Source organism: Rhopilema esculentum, chromosome 11 (assembly GCF_057945365.1).
Source record: "Rhopilema esculentum isolate cy_ngs chromosome 11, ASM5794536v1, whole genome shotgun sequence".
NCBI lineage: Eukaryota > Metazoa > Cnidaria > Scyphozoa > Rhizostomeae > Rhizostomatidae > Rhopilema > Rhopilema esculentum.
Window position 1 is genome coordinate 8,639,371 of NC_142825.1, and position 17,243 is coordinate 8,656,613.

Here is a 17,243-nt window from a genome sequence, read left to right on the forward strand (position 1 = left end):
TGGAAATATTTCTTTCCAATCTACGTTTCATTTCATAGCATGTTTGAAGTTGTAGATAAGCTGTCATTGCAGGCAAAATGGCCAACTAGAAAATTGGTTTGAGAACTGAATGACATGAACCCACTGTCGTAATTAATGTGATTGTTTTAAAACTACAATTCTTGACAGAAATAGTTGAGGTTTTAAATTTCAAAAATTAAAGTTTGTGTCAACAACTTTATTTGAATTTGTATTCTAATTGGTAGGGTCACACTTGTTCCCGGAAATTATATGAAGTGGTTGTTAAAGTTAAAAATGTCAGTTTTTCACAAGCAAGTTTTTCAAATTGACAATTTTTAATTTAACAAGTATGTCAGTTTTGAACAAGTATTCTTGTCAAGTAAAAATTAGCAATTTTCCCAATTTGCCCCAATCTACAAGAGTAAAAAAACTTATCAAGAAAAAATTGTACCTGCGTTTTGGGCTTTATCATGTTTGTGATAAGGCACTGAAATGCATCAGCAAAACACCAAGGAAATTTAAAGATTCTACAGTGCCTCTCAAAAGCCTTTGGCATACATATTGTGTCAGGATATATATGCTAAAATACACAATAGCAAGCAAGTATAAAATCACAGTGTCATCAATGTTTTCTTTAATTTGCTTATATGTAGTTTATTCTTAGAATTGTAGACTTTTTGCCACAGAGGCATTTTCATTTCTAATAGGAAAAACTTTGCAGAGCGTTATATTGTTACTTCAACTGTATTCTTACAAGTGGTATTTGTCTGAACAACGTCAAAAGTGCAAGGAAAATAAAAAATATTCTTATCCTCTTCTTTCTTTCAAGTTATTTATCTTCGGCTCTCATAATATCACGAGCCAAATGCCTTTGTAACATTTTTCTAGCAGATTTGGAAAGAACGTTTTAAAAATTTAGTTTGTATAGATCTGATTAAAAGATAGAACTGTTAAGGCCATTTAGTTTGTGAAAATTTTCATGGCCCTTTGCAAAAGAATAAGACTCAACTACGGAGAATTAAACCATTTTTGCATATGCATTGCGACTTTTATCTAAAAGACAAGCCAGATTCCTAGATGTTTGATGTCAGAAGCGACAAGATTTTGCATATTCATATCAAATCCCATTCAACTTTAACCGATCATGTGGCTTTTTGCAGATCTTCAGAAGCTTGTTGAACAGCAGAAACCTCCAATTGATCTTGAAATCTACGTCAAGAAGCTGCTAAATTGCCGGCGAAGGGTCATCGTTGTCAACAGTGTTTTGAATAACACCCACGTACGTGTCGTTTTTCGTAAAAATTTTCTTAAAGAAAAACTGTTAGTACGACAGGTCTTTGCTTAAAATTCAAGCATTAGCTAACAGTTTTTATTTCTTTTGAAAATATATTTATATCGTCTTCTTAGTAGGCACTTTTTTATTCATTATTTTTCAAGATATAAAAGTGATTTTTGAATTAAATCCTAGTGAGTGCTTTTCAGGGCAGTGTTTTTCGGGCTTTTATTATGAAGGTCTTCCTCAGTTATGTCAAGTTTATAGTTGAATAAATGTACTTAAATGTACTAACTTTTTTCATTTATTTATGGGAAACTTTGTATGAAAACTTTGTAAAGCTCTATATCAGGGAGATTGAACAGTGAAATATGAATTTGAAATTAGCAAAGTTGTAACGTATTCTGTCATACCATTGTTTGGCACGCTCAATCGCATCAACACAGCCTATAATAGCAAAATCTAATGCAGGCCATCCAGCAAGGAAAGAATTATTTGTTGTAACCCTCGCACAAGCCTCGATTCTGATTGATCTATACAAACAGGACCAACACCCCTCCCCCCCCCCCCACTTCTTGCTCCCTACTTTTGCTAGCCTTGCCCCCTCCCGCTTTCAAATTCGTGGTGTAGGCCCTGACAAAGCTAGGTCCGTCTGTATCTACTGAATGCATAAAAGGAAGTTCAAGAATCCAGCTCAATAAACCTGCTACTGGTGATATTCCATACCTCTGTCGATGGTATACGACGATGCCATTCTCTGGCCTAGACTCTTTTTACCCAATTAGAGCACTGTAGGCTGTTGTATCGAGTCAGCAGTTTAACAAATTAATTGGGTGCACTAAACCTCTTAGATTTTACTAAGCAGACACTGTAATGGTTTTCAAATATGCGAGATTTGTATTTGTTATTGAGTTTTCTGTATAGAATTCCTTAACTGGTTGTGTAGCCACTAGTTCTAATCCATGTCTTTGCTGTTTTACAAATGTGGGTCTAGATAATTGAACAATGATAAAGTAGGATTAGGCCCGGTTTTAGAATATTAACCCACGCACAAAGCGCTTTGGCTAAGCAAAAACTGTCCTGTATGAATGAAATTTAACTGATTTAAATTGAAATTCGAACAACTGAAATAAGAGGCTGAAAATGCTTCAGATATTATGGGGGTGTAAACGTGATTTTCGCTTTCCGTTATTTGCATTTAATCGATGACGTCATGAAAATGGTTTAGGTGTTTTCAATATTTATAAATCCTTTTTCCTTTAAAACAAATTTCACAAAAAGCTAGCGGCAAACTTAGATAAAGATGTCTTTCATACAGAAAAACATTTTTAAATGGGATGAAACAGCTGGAACATAGCACGTGTAACTAAATAATATTTTTTTCTGACGATCCATGAACAAATTTCCTTCTTCCTATACAAAAATAAAGATTTTTTGTCCTAACTTAGAAAGATTCCAACAATTTTGAAATGGTCGTCATTACTTGTTTTTGCACTCTAGTCTCTCAAAAATGGTCGCCAATGTCTGAATCTCATTCTAGATGCGAAAAGAGTTCTTAATCTTATTCTAGAGCTGTTGAACTCTTCTAAGGGGTTATAGATCACTGATTGGTCAAAAACAAGGAACCAATCAAACGCATTGAGCATTGTTAATTTTTTATTAAGTAATCGAACTACATCGCGTATTTCCAGCTGTGTGACTTTGTATAACTTTTCAGGAAAGACTGAACAAGCTGCAGCAAAATATCATCAGGGAAACAAACAAGAAAAAGTCGGCATTGGATGCTTCTCTTTATCCTTCTTGAAGTTGGGAATGCTGCTCATTAAATGCTACATTTATTCATGTGACAACATTTCATGTAATTAAATTTACTTAAATTTCTGATATGGAAAACTGAAAATGTTGTTTTGATTCCTTCCGCACTTGTTATATTTTTCTCTATTTTATTTCCTTCCACATCTGTCTAAATCTAGTTGGCCCCAGGTTCTGTTTGAATTCCTTTCTCAAGTCATTGCCCAATAGCTTTTCAATATATTGAGGCTCAGATAAAGTTAATAATTTTTTTGTTGGACATAATCTGCATATATTTTCCCCAAAGAATTTGATGATGATGATCATATATATATACATCCTTTCGTATACCCATTTTATCACTGATTGGTTGGTTAATTAATTTTTTAGAGTTGCATTGGAAAAACGTTTTAAATGGCATAAATAATTAGATATCCATATATTTTTATGAGAATTGAAATTACTGGTCTGTCATGAAGTTTTTTATGCCATAAAGGCAAAGCTGTACAGGACAGTTGCCTGATGCAACATAATTCAGTGCTGATGATTACCTGTCTGAAACTAAATGTTGAAACTTAAAACCATCCTGTTCTATACACCAAAGCCTTCATATGTTTATTTATCAGTTAATATTGCCAATATTCAGCTAATTGTAAACATGTATTGTAAAACTGGTTAAAAGTAAAACATTCAGCAGTAAGACCCAAATACAGTTTTGATAAGTAATATCATGTAGTCAGTGATTTTATGATCTTGAAGAAATTCCTCTAAAGATCCATATTACCTTTTTTCTCAAATATTGGTATCAATGTAAGTTTAATTGCATTAAATGCTGTATGATAATCACAGATGTAGTCACTTACAACCATTATGTTAAATCATCATATTCTGAGGAACTACACACCAACTTATGACAGATTCAATGGGTGTTTGAACGAGAAAATATTTCCCACAATATCTGCTCCTTCCAGTCTTCTTCTCACTTAAAGTTTTTAGGAATGGGATAAAAAACAACACTGAGCTTTGACAGATTTCCATTAGCTCAACCCCCCATCCTCATGTCACATGTTTATTCATACTACACCTGCTCCAGCCCTAGCACTCCTGGAAGTCACCTTGTTCATTGCAGTTATTTTACATAATTAACTCCCACAAGAAAAAAAAGAATCAGAGTTCCTCTTAATTTCATTCCTCTTGGTTTTATTGTATGTTCATGTATATTCATGCTTCCAGAAAAAAGCTTTGAAGATGGGCAAACTTGGGCAGTTGATTAAATATGTCAAATTCTTGGTTAATTCTTCTGGTGCTTCTGGTGTCTATTTTGAGACACATTTAGGCCTCTTTACCTTGTGTTATGTCTGTTTCCTTGTAATTTTTTTAATTGAAAGTGAAAACTGCAAGAACACAGTAACAATGTGTCTTATTTGCCTGTGGATTGTACAGTTCATTGCAAGTACTTGGTTTTTTAGTTTCAAACTTTTGGTAAATAAAAAGAGAAAGAAAAATTCAAGAAAAGCATGCAAATTAACAGCTATCTTTTTTGTTGATAATATGAAATGGAAATGTAGTTAAGAACAAAAGGTATCAGATACAAAGCCATCTGCAATCACAAATCCAAATCTTACAATGTTTTACATTGATACCATTACCTTATTTAAATTATTAACCAAATCTTTTTAAGGTACAAGTAAAGAACAACATTTTGTCCAAGTGGGAGTTAACACCAGTGGCAGCGAGTATAAGTAAGTGGAAACAAGTTTGGCTTTGAACTTTTGCAAAGAGCATTCAAAACTAAATTATAAATGAATCAACATTTTAAACAGTAAGTCAGAAAATCTCACGTTGCAAGATATAGTTGAACACTTAAAAGTTAAGAGAAAAGTACCATAAATATATATTTCTTGGTGATTGTTTAGTTCTAAAGGTTCTAGAGATCTGTGTATCAGAGAAAAGGACAGAATACACTACATTTTGCAAATATTTCTGTAAATTTCCAGAGATCACCTAAAACTCTGTTGATCCTTTGCCAATTCTCCTGCCATTTATTTTTTGAAAAATTTTGAAGCATTAAGGTGTTTTGTTATATTTACACCATGACAAATGTTTGAAGATGGACTGGTTATTCAAGAAACACCTACTGCTTTGTTCAAGTCTCAAAGGCTGCCAGAGAAATGAAAAATGAAACAGATCAAAAGTTTATATTAGAAAGTGATGTTTTATTTCCACTGCCTTTTTTAGAGTGACATAGAGTGGGGGTACAGTGGTAAAACAAGGATTCTTTGAATGGGAGTGCAAAGCATTATTGACCTTTCATTCTATGGTATTCTATGAGTTAAATCACAACATTGAAAATAGGAATTATGTGTAGAGGAATCATAACAATCTGTCTCTAAGTTTGCTGGGGGCTTGATAGAGAGGAGGGATTTACTTCATATTTTTGCTTCAAATTTCTGCTTTAAGAAAGAACTTTGACAGAGCTTTTACAGTAAAGTGTGAACACTTTCTTTTAGATTTTTTGCAAATGTAAACTAAAATGGATGATGTGAATTACACTTGAGATCTGGTTCAATCAGCTAAAACTATCAATTTAACCTGAATAAACTTCAACTAACCAGCCAAACGATGGACAAAGCCAGGCTATTGATCATTTCTTATAAATTCCTCCAATTTTTTAAAAAATAACAGCTAAAACTGTTTCAAATGTTTTGTTTTCTTGTTATTTTGTACCATTTGAAAAACTGTAAATCAAGCAAACTGAGTTTTTTCATATTCATACCAGCCTGGTAATCCAAATGGTTTATCAAAAAAGAAACACTGTCTAACTTTTTAAAATAAAATGTAGCAGTGGTAAGGTAATTATAAATTGGGAATGTTAAAAACATAACCAAATAGACAAAACTATTCTTCATGAACTCAAACATATAAAGATAATTTTATGTTGATGAAATTATTACCTAATAAGAAAAATCTTCTCTACTAAAATTATCCAAACAGAAATAAGAACTTTACAAATTATGATACTTTCTTGAGTTTACTTTGTCTCTTGTTATATATAAACTTGTGACATTCTTATCCTCAAACAAGGTTAACCTTGTGCGATTTCACTCTTTCCTTATATAAACTGTTTGGTTTGGTTTTGGTTAGGTTTTGTATTGTTTGGTTGCAAAAATTATCCAAATAGTTGGAAAATCTAACTAGAATACTGGGACTGGCTTACAAAGCAACTTTTAGTAAAGATAAAAGAAAGGCTATATGGACATGAATCACTTTTCAAAAAGACGATTTCCACAACAATTTTTCAGACAGATGTGCTCTATTTAGGATTGGTTGGAATGAGAACAAAAATTGATATTTAGAAACCAAAAAACAAACTTTTGTGCAGACTTAATGATAAGGGTCCTAAAAATGGGGGTTTGAATGTCATAGGTAATTTTTAAGGCAATTCTCCCCTCTTAGCATTATGAAAGTTGGATAATTAACATGATTCAGGCAACAAAAAATTATTTGGCATAATTTTAAGTCATCTTGCTGTAGCCAAATTAGACTGAGTTAATCTCTAATAGAATTTTACTGGATCAGTTAATCTATATGTTACAAAATAGAAAAATGTAGGTAAGCCAGTTAAAATCAACAACAAAGAATCTCTGAGAGGATTTTCAAATTGAGTTATTGATATAATCCCATATGCATTTGCCAGAGTGTATGTTGCCAATGTTGCCACAGATTCTGGATTTCTAAAGAACTCCTTCCATAATTCATCTGACTTGGAAAGGTAAACTGCATTGCCAACTGATGATGCAACCAGTATTAAGTATGGAAATGAGTAATAAACTACCCCTGAAAAAATTGCATGTGTTACCAACATAATTGGCAGTAAGTACATTGACGCATATGTTGACTTCCTTCCAGAAATGTCTTTCAAGAACCATAAGACTATTTGTCTTAAAGTCACTGATAAAAGCAAGCAAATTGCATAATAGAAAAAAACTATAGTGTACAATGGGTAGACAGCTTCTTGTGTACAGCGTATCTCATTTACGTAGTCTGGCTTTGGGTTGAAAAAAACCGTGTACCAGTCTCTTATAGATTCAACTTTACATGATTGTAGAGTTAAGGAGCCAACTGGTTCCACAACCAGAAGTGCAATTATTGCGGCAAAAAATGCTTCCATAGCTGTTGTCAAGTAAAGAAATCCAACTGACCGTCGCTTTGGTTCAAAAAAACTTATAAAATCTGAATTAAGAACTGGGATAAGCAACACCATAAAACCAAGATACAACCAGTCATATAATGTGAGACTTGATGCACATTTATGACAGATAAATCCATCGGATCTGTAACCTCTAGGACACTTTCCACAATCTGTTAAGTTTCTAGGTGAGTTGGTATCTACAGTCCGTCCACAATATGCACCAGGGCATCTAACCAGCTTTGAAGAGGCACATGGCTCAATGTATATGAGTAGCAACATAAAAGCTGAAGTTCTATATCCTGCATTTCTCAGGGCTTTCTTCAATACCATGGTCTCCTTTTCAAGGAAGATGTGTCTAGGGTTGCTTCTGGGGGGGGGCCTCCTTATTGTTTGGTTTCGTGGTGCTGTTAACTTCAGGGCAGTTAACTAGCAGAGAGGTGGCAATTAAACAGTGTCAGTGTTTCTCCATACCTCCTTCTTGTTGTTAGATTTTGATCTTGATGACAACTTCGACTACGGTCAATTCATCGTTCAGCAGTTAGAACATTTGGCTTTAGAAATCTTAGTCAAGCAAAGTGCGTGGAAAGTAAACAATACTGGCAAACAAACTGGCAAACAAGCCACAAATACCCAATGCTTTAACTGAGAAGCTTCTTCCTCTGATTGACAACGGCAGTTCTCAGGCCTAGGCCAGGTGTACGAACTAAAGTATTCCTTGATTCTCACACCTTTTATTGCATATTACAGCTTAAATTTAGGCTCCAATAATAACCAGATATTTGTGTTAAAGAGCTCCTTTAGTAGCGTAGGATGAAGTCAACAAGTGACTAAAAGACCAATGGCTAATTCCGGTTATTTTCTGTGGAGAATCTCGTTCCTTCACTGTCATTGGGGTGAATGATGCATCGCAGAGGTCCTTTATTTCTTTTCTGACATCACAAAGTCTCTTTTTACAGCTGGGAGGTTGAAATGGGGGATTTTAGCGGACGTTGGCTCTTACCCATGGGCTATGAAGGCATGTCTACATTTTACGTGAAGCCAGTGGTGCAGAAGCACCGTTTGCAAGGAGGTTGCCAAGCTAGGTGGGAGATTTGTTGTAATAAAATGTTTCCAGGAAGAAACGTCAGCCAGGGACGCCTGCACAAGATTAGGGCAGGAATGGCAGTGTTGGTGCCGAAGGCAAATCATTGAATTTTTCTATTAACATAATCGAGCATTCCTATGTGGGAGGGGGGCGAGGGGGGTTATATAATAAAATATTAACTTGAATATTTGCCACCCATACAGCTGCGATTTTTACCAACAAAGATTCTAAACATAAAGAAAATGTTGACGAAATTATCCATAAATGAAAATGGTTATTAAATGGCTTTGTCATTCACTATTCACAATATTTGGTTTTATAAAAATCATAGCTGTTATAAATGGGCTGGTTGTAAATTTTTGATTGCCCACTAAGTTTTTATACTGATTTATCCTCCTTAGGTTCCTGGAGTACTTCTGAGGGAACACATCTTTTGTTTATCATTTATTATCTTTGCCGCTCTCCCAATGTGGCCGACCCTGTCACAGACAAACTTTTCATTCTCTACATTTTTGTGCTGGTGTTATCATCTTTCTAGTATTTTCTAATAGATATTAACATAACGAGAGTAGTCAAAGTAGTCATCATATTTTAGGGCACTTCCTGTCCCCTCTGCCCTTCTTCGAAGAGGGGCAGCTGCCCCTCCAGCCCCCCCCCCCTTGTGTAGGCGCCCTTGGCGTCAACTCATCTAAATTTGATTTAAAGATTCAATATCACTGTTTTACTTAATAGAGATTCAGTTTCTTCCTAGCTGTTCGGTCTCTTACTTGATCAGCTTCACTTGCCATACGCAGGGGCATCTAACCTGGAGGGGCTGCAGGGGCAGAGGGGGGCAAGCAATGCCCTTAAATTTTCAATCTAAAGAAAATATTATATAATCTTGTAGATAATTGAAGACTAGTTGAGCCACTCTCAATATGTTAATTTCAATTAGAAATTCAAAAAAATAAAAAAGTTCCCTTTCTGCTGTCAGTCTTTAATAACGGAAAATTATTTTACAGAAGACGACAATAAACGTCAAAAACGAGCGGTATCTTATAAGATAGTTACTATTTTGCCCATCATCAGAACAAGGATGTTACGCTTATTTTAAGCCTTAATATAAAAAACGTGCTAAAGTAAACAATTATTTTATTTACATTTGATTCTTGTGACTATTATGATTCTGCAACCATGGAGAATTGAGGCTAAGCGGACAATCAAAGTCTTACAGCCAGCCCACTTATAATTGCCATGATTTTCGTAAAACCAAACTTTTCTAATAATGACAAGGCCATTTAAAACCCACTTGCACGGAGAATTTTGTCAAAATTTTGCCTTTGTTTAAAACCTTTGATTGAAAAAGAAACCCAGCGGTATAGATGGAACAAATCCATGCCAATATTTCATTTTGCAACCCTCCCCCCTCCCCCACCCTTCACAAACAATCGATTATGGTAGTGAAAAAATTCTACTATTTGCCCTCTCACTAGCACTTTCCCTCCTGCCTTGATCTTGTGCCTTTGGCCACACGTTGTTATGGGGGCCAGTTTATCAATTAAAATTAAGGAACAGTGTGTTTGAGACAGGGTATTTGGAAGCATAATCCATACATAATTCGGTCAAATATCTGCTCCCGTAAGCAATGCTCGTTAATCACAGTGCAGATCCTCTTACCCCCACGTATATCTTGGCATGATTGTGCCATATTTTTAGCATCTTTCTGAGACAGGACAGATAATGCCTTTGGTATAGTTTTTTTGGACAGGCTGAGGGTGCAGAAAGGTTATCCGCAAACCCCAGTCATTTTCCTGGTCAAGCGCCCCAAGAGGCTCCTGTCGACGAAAACTTTAGGATGGTGACCCCGCCCCCCCCCCTTTATGTGGAGTGCTTGAAGAAAGCAACGCGGGCTCTTGTAAAATCGCTTTTTCAAAATGCAATGCCAAGAAGTAGAAAATACAATGCCAAGAAGTAACTTTTTGACAATTACAAGGGGACTCAGCCCCCCCTGAGCTCCCCCAGCTCTACACCTCTGAGGTGCACATCAAAGCAAACTGTAGTTACCTATTCCTTCCAGAGGGGGGGGCAGGGGGCTACAGCTCCACCCCCTCCACCCACCTTTGGGAAACATTGGTGACACCACCCCCCCTCCCCTCCCCAGGTGTTCTGAATCTTTTCTTAACTCGGCAGACTAGGCATTTTCGGTGTTAACTCGGCAAACTTGGCGGTTGCATCAATTAAAGAATCAATGATAGTCGATGGTATATTTGATTGTTTTATTTTCATTTCGATTTGATCCTCTTCACTCCTTGGCACGTCAATATTTTAACGTAAATGGCAAACCGAAGCCAGTGAGAACCAAACTCCAAATTACAATGTTTCAGGGTTGGGTGCGCGAATGACGAGAATAGCGTTTCGCCTCAGCCCCGTAGACAGCTAAACTGGGTTCGGGGGGGGCATGGATAGAAACATAGCTTTTTCTATATTTGCCTTACGTAATACTGTCAGATCAAGCTGCGCTTATAAGATCTTCAAACTCCAATTTCGCAAATAATTGAGAGGGCATTGCCCCCCCCCCTGCCCCCAGTGCCTACTGGCCTCATGGTAAAGGTAAAAAATATTGCTCCAATGAGACATTTTCCAGCGAAGTGGAATCATCAAAATTCGAAAAGTTCCTCACCTTTGCGGCAACCATGGTGCCGCCTCAGGTAGTAACTTTCGTGTACTGTTTATTGCGACACAAGCATCTGCAAGCTAGCAAATATCTAACCTACCTAAGTAAAATTGGTCCCTATTCTGTTTAATGATTAAATGATGTCTTTTTCCTTACCCAGAAAAATTTAGAGCCTTGGGAATATTGAAAAATCACGGGAAAAGATCTACAAAGAGCTTTCTTAATATGTCTGTTTTCTTTAAGGGACATTTTGTTAAAAAAGCGAGTCCCCACAAAAAATAATAATCCCGCTCTAAAGATCTGCTCTCTCTTGTTTGTTGAATTCATATCTTGTCGTAATCTCAATGTTTGTGCGTCCTTTACAACTGGGTTTCCATATTTTCACTCCGATTGCTAAGCCCCCCTGTCGGAAGTTCAAGCCCTCCGTCGGAGAATTTCTAGCGCCACCACATGATGGAATGCCATCTAAAATATTATAAAAACTACAATACTGTACGCAGCTGTTGAAGCAAACGTCTAAACTCGTATCTCTGCAACAAAATGGAAGTACAAAAGCTCAGCATTAGCTTTTAAGGATTTAGGCTCACTTTAGTTAAGTTAAGAAAATCGCAGGGGCTGTTGAGAGCTTGTGAAGCGTCATATCCTAATGCTTTGTTCACTATGCCCTGATGCATCATCAAATATTGTTTAGTTTATGGAAACCACTTTCAACAGTATTGACGTGCCAGCTGCATTTTAAATTTTTCAAATTCTGCCCTTACAGAGGACATGTTTATGTAGATAGTGAAGCTGCAAAAGTCTTCGAGGTCATCTTCAGAAGCGGACAGTGGCAAAAATCGAAAAATTTAAATAGGTAAAGAAATTATGCCTATCGAAATGCTTCTTCAGGCTCAAGACTGTTTGCATTCGTATACAACCAAACAGTTTAACTAGCAAAGGTAAAATACAGCTCGATATATGAATCTACTATCAGTTCGACTAGACGTACGCTGATGATCATTGTTTGATCCTAAAGAGCAATTCAAATGCAATTCAAATGCCAAGAAATCGAGCAAAAGAAAGTATTAAAAGCAAGGAGATCTTTCTGGGCAATGTACTACGTAAAGTACGCATGATTCCCAATAATTTTTCAGGCTATTTCAAGGAAAAACATGTTTGAAAGGTTTGTCTCCTTCCTAGCACTACTATTGCATGAAGATCTTACTTAGTGATACAATGTCAATAAACTCTTTGAAAGATAGCCATTTTATGTGACATTTTGTTCAAAATTAGAATCTAACTGCAATTCGAAGTTTTTCTTTTCTTGTACAATGCCTTTTCTCTCCTTTTTGCTACATGGCCTTATCTTTTAACCAATTTTCATGCATAGAAAATGCGGCCAGAGCTATCTTATTTCAGCCTCGCTAATCATCCCTTGTGCCAATCTGCAATGACTTTAAGCTTCGATTTTTTTCAACCCTAACACTCAAAATTGTGCGCGGTGAGGTTTTACACAATAATAACACCCGAATTTATATTTCTTTTCCTCTTCTTCTTCAATTTCCACAAAACACACAAAACGTATTTTCCACAATAACAAACTGCAAAAACGAATCCTATTCCACTAATGATTCTTCTCTCCCTCATTCACAAAAAACCATTTTCCTTAACCGCTCTCTACCGCATTCCTTCCATCTCTCCTCCGCAACACTCTCACAAAATGTTGTTATTGATTCAGTCAATAAACTTCATGACTTTTTCATTTTCATTCAACTGTTTGCCAATATTCCGCAAGCCAGTCCCATTTCACGGTGATCTATTGTTATCTCGTTAGGACAGTATTCCATAAGTTTTAAGTCTTTTCGATATTTTGATGCCTGCTAAAAGTTGCAATACATAACTAGTGAACCTTAATAATGCTCAAAGGCTCAATCACAAATAAATTGAAGTTATTTTTATGTTATTTTCATTTTTGTTAAGATTATTTATATCATTTTAGTTTAGCGGTTTTATATATTATTGGCCAGCTTTTCCATTGCTATCAAATTTAGCTTAATTCAAATAACATACGGATTGATGCACTGAAATATAATTCCCGTTCTTCCCGTTCATTAGAATTACTATGAGGTTAGTGAAGTGACTCTTTTGTCCAAGCCTCGTTTATATTTATTATTATTAAAAACAAACATGGCTGCTCTCCACGTGGTTGAAAAACACTATGATGTTTATCAATTCCAGGTGAAAATGCACGTTTTTTTCTGTACATTATTTAAGATGCATTTCGAAATTTGTTATTTTTCTCGAAAGAAAAACGTGAACTATAGTAGGTTTGAATGCTTTACATTTTTGCGGAAATTCTGGGTTAGGAAGGAGATTTTTTAAACTGCTGTTTAGCCAGACTGCAGCAGAAAACAGCATTCACCTGACCGTTTCTCTAAAATATCCATGCTTACCGGGTATAGAATGTGGCAATTAAAATTTGTGGGCGTTACATTGGTGCTTCCTATTAAAAGCAAGAAATAACGTATTTCATCTGTTAAAGATCATAAATATTAGATCAACAAATATATTCATGCATCGGCTCGAAATCAAAATAACTATCATTAATGTACATTTTCTTTTATTCGTTCATTTTCACCTTTTTATTGACGCCCTTGTGCTACAGCATAGTTCTGACATGTAAGTGGATTCATCGTTTTTTGGAATGCATTAGCTTCGCAGAGGCATGCATGGAGGTAAACAAATATTCCTCTCATTTATCCTTTACATGCATCAAGCCACAATTATTTTCATATGCTCCTGATTACGTAACATGACACGAAATTAATTTCTTCTTATTTTGTATCAGTTTCTCAGAAAGTTTTTTGCATGTAATGCTCAATATCTGTGTACACACTTTGAGCGCACAGTTGTACAAGATTGCACACATGAACATTGGAAGTTTTGCTCTTGTACACTAGAGATCTCGTTGAAAACTACTCTTCAGTTCGGATTTTTGTTGTGCTTTACATTGTTACGTTATTAGACCTAGACACAATGTAGAAACAATTTTTAAAAAGAAGTATTTATTTCATTTAAATATTTCAAAAATATGCTGAACTCACTGCTCTCCGTTTCCCCTAATAAAAATGAGGATTTCTTCATCGAAATTGTTTGTGTGTAAAATGCTAATTTTAAACAAAGGGAAAGGTTATAGCTTAGGTTTCCTAGATTTAGTTTCTAGGCTACAGAGAAGGGTTGATTGTTTGACTTTTAGTTGTATGTACGAAGAAGTGTCTCGAAATTGTTCTTATTCTTAACATTGAACGTTTATTGACTGAGTTTATAGCTTTTCCATTTGTACTTCTATTTTATAGATTATTTTTTGTTTGTAATTATCAAGGCACCAACAGATTTGCATAGGGCACAGCACACTCATTAAGAAAAGCAATATTTAACTAGTTGAAGTGTACATCCTGTATAGAGATTGGTCCTGTGATTTTATTATTAATAGCACATTTTGAGAAATGTCTTTTCTGTTATTACAGGTGTTAGTTTTTCCAAGACTGGGTGCATGCATCTCCAACATAATTTCATCAGCAAAGAAATACTTATCAGTTTTTCAAAGAGAAATCACCCGAGGAAAGCGTTGCATGATTTTGATTGTTTGAACGTGATTTGAATTTATTTCAATTTTGAATGAAAAACGGTTTTTAGTATTGACCAAAGTAACGATCGGCCAAATTTTTGTTTCAGTTGCGTATAACTTCAGAAGCGGTAAATTTTCAGTATTGCATCACCGAAGAACTCGTAATAGCATGTAATATTCTTTCATATTTTAAACCTTCGATTTATTGGATGGTAGAGAACATGTCCTGTTATCCTTTAGTTCGAAGCTTCAAAAAATTTTGCTTTCATTTTTCAGCAGCTGAAGATTCGTGCCCCAGCTCCTCAAAACGTGTGTTTCCTTATTTGTGAGCACAGGCTACTGAAGATATCTGAAAGAACCACGATATCTGCTCCGTAGTCGCTTAAGTAATACTTTCAAAGTAGCAATTTAGGTTTGGACATTGCATCTTAATAAAACATAGCATGTTTTTACAGTGTGTTAGAAATATTCCTGCCTTATGTGTAATATAGGTCTATTTTCCTTGGCCTTTGTTAGGATTTCCAACATTTTTTAGGGAAGAATCTGACTTAAAAGAAGGTGGGCACATTGAAAGAAGGTTAACCACTTTAGTGTGATTAAGAAAGACCATCTTTTCCAGCATTGAAAATTGCTATATCTAGAATCAGATATTCACAAACTCTGGACAAGAGAGGCAGTAAATTTTTTAAAACTATCGCTTTTTAGAAACCTATAGTTAGTTTTTTCAAATATAAGTCCTTTCCCTGAATTCCCTCACGCAAATTCAGAACCCCAATCGCCCTATCGACGTCAGGCCAGTGGTGGCGTGAAGGAGACTGGGAGGCTCAGCCTTACAAGCCAGGATATGGGCACTTTGGGCCAGCCCTTGATCTACAATAGGAGGCTTGTTGTTTATTCTTTTCTCAGTTGAAGGGGGGAGGGGGGGGGTACTCCCTAGATACTCAGGATGGTATGATCTTATTCATTGGAAAGATGTTGGCTGCCCATTCTCTGCCTTTCAACTGTAATTAAATTTTTGTAGAACACGATTAAGTGTCAATGAATTTTTTTGCATTGACGAGAGAGTATGTAAAGGAATTAAAAAGACGATCTTTGTGAGAATTATATATTCACCAATTCGGAATTAAATTGTTATTATGAAGTATCTACGTTATATGTGTGATCAGTGTGATGAGTTTGATTAAAGCAAGTAGCTTAGAATGTCTTTGACTCTTAGAATTATAGCTTACTTTATCTCCTCTAGTCAGAGTAGTCACAACCCTTTTGATGACCTGAGAAAACAACGGACCGTCTGGGGCAGAGCAAGCCCTAGAGCCATCTTTAATCTGCGAATTATGCTTACTTTTGGCTATCCTATCCCACCTCAAACCTAGCCATTCCGCTCCCATCTTTGTTAAAAGTTCTTGTACACAAAGCATAACAGCTGGTTCGACATCTTTGCGATCAAGAGGTGCCTTGTAACCACTTCCCTTGCTGCTCAAGTCTCCACGAGGTTGGTCTGATACCCCTGACAATTTTTCATGTTTTTGCTTTTGCCCTCTTGCCTCAAAGAGTTATTCTCTGTCTTCCGAACCTGCATTATGAAGCCATAGCAATTGCTTCAACATTATAGAATTAGCCATGAATGACCCCTCGAGCTCCGGGCAACCGAAGAATAAATAATTTTCCTTGCAGCTTTGCTTAACGCTATCCTCATAGTCCGGTAGTGCCTGCTTAGTCTGCCAAAGGGTGAATCTCCTCAGTGTGGTCCTTTGAAATCACCTATTGAAATTCTTTTGATTAAAGTGCGAAGCCTTTCAATTATCAATTTTCGAATAAACGTATTTTTGCTGGCTCATCGTTTTAACCGATTAAATCGTGGTTTAGCCAATTAATTACCTGAAATGTGAACTTTATGCTGTATTTTTGATGCATTTTTCCTTCTTTTCTCAGCGATGATTATCGCTATTTTGTTGGGCCCAGCCCCGGCATTTCTCTGTTTAAACAAAGAGAGCCTTTTGTCTCGAATTGAAAAGGCAGTGTTTCAGCTAAAAGTTACAATTTTGGCTAAACTTTAAGGTTTATGGAAATGTCAATCACACCACAGGATGCAGAAAATTATGCTCTTTCTTTTGGTGTTTTCAACGAAAAAATTGCGCCATTTTTGGCGAAGTTATTCGACTTTTTCTCAATTTTTACCGAGGGGGATTCAGGTTTGCACAAAGCAGTTCAGAAAAAACAATAGGCTTGTGATTCCCAGAGTTTCTAAAGATCTCGGTTTTTGGCGATTTACTCCCAAACTATAATAGTTATGAATTCGTGGATACATTCATTCGACGCGCCGTACAATTCTCGATTTTTTGGGCCGTTCCTCGTATTTTTAGGACGAGATTTAGCAAAGTTATTAAGGATTTTGTCTCCAAAATCGCCAAAAAACGGTTTTTTGCACTTTAAAAATCGAAAATAGCCGATAAAAATCTGCTGATACCTTGTAAAAATCGAGCCAAAAATTGCCAAAATTCTCATATATAGCTTGCTCTGTTTGAAATTGGCATTATCGAATAAACTCGGTTTTTCCGAAAAGTGCACTTTTCAAATTTTCTCAAATTTGCATCGCAGCGACCGGGACTGGTCAAAGCTGTCGCTGCGGTGGCCATCAGTAGT

At 36.0% G+C, this 17,243-nt stretch overlaps 2 protein-coding genes and 1 long non-coding RNA gene across 3 annotated transcripts in view; 2 read left to right on the forward strand and 1 right to left on the reverse strand.

The window, feature by feature from the left end:
- Window positions 1–4,007, forward strand: part of LOC135693262 (SNARE-associated protein Snapin) — a 34,095-nt gene extending 30,088 nt beyond the window's left edge. The window contains exons 4-5 of the mRNA XM_065211695.2: window positions 1,161–1,279; window positions 2,991–4,007. Coding sequence (XP_065067767.1) covers window positions 1,161–1,279; window positions 2,991–3,077 — 206 coding nt within the window. The 3' untranslated portion in view covers window positions 3,078–4,007. The remainder of the gene's footprint in view (window positions 1–1,160; window positions 1,280–2,990) is intronic.
- LOC148958977 (uncharacterized) lies at window positions 3,086–16,490 on the forward strand. Its single transcript, XR_016144236.1, has 4 exons — window positions 3,086–3,131; window positions 4,746–4,806; window positions 13,638–13,707; window positions 14,500–16,490. It is a non-coding gene; the product is annotated as an uncharacterized LOC148958977 (long non-coding RNA).
- LOC135693259 (JNK1/MAPK8-associated membrane protein) lies at window positions 5,987–8,455 on the reverse strand. The gene has a single exon (XM_065211692.2). The coding sequence runs from the start codon at window positions 7,584–7,586 to the stop codon at window positions 6,621–6,623; it is 966 nt and encodes a 321-aa protein (XP_065067764.1). The 5' UTR covers window positions 7,587–8,455; the 3' UTR covers window positions 5,987–6,620.
- Window positions 16,491–17,243: the final 753 nt, after the last annotated feature.

Coding starts and splice junctions, on each gene's coding strand:
- LOC135693259 (XM_065211692.2), bottom strand. CDS start 7,586: ATGGTATTGAAGAAAGCCCTGAGAAATGCAGGATATAGAACTTCAGCT.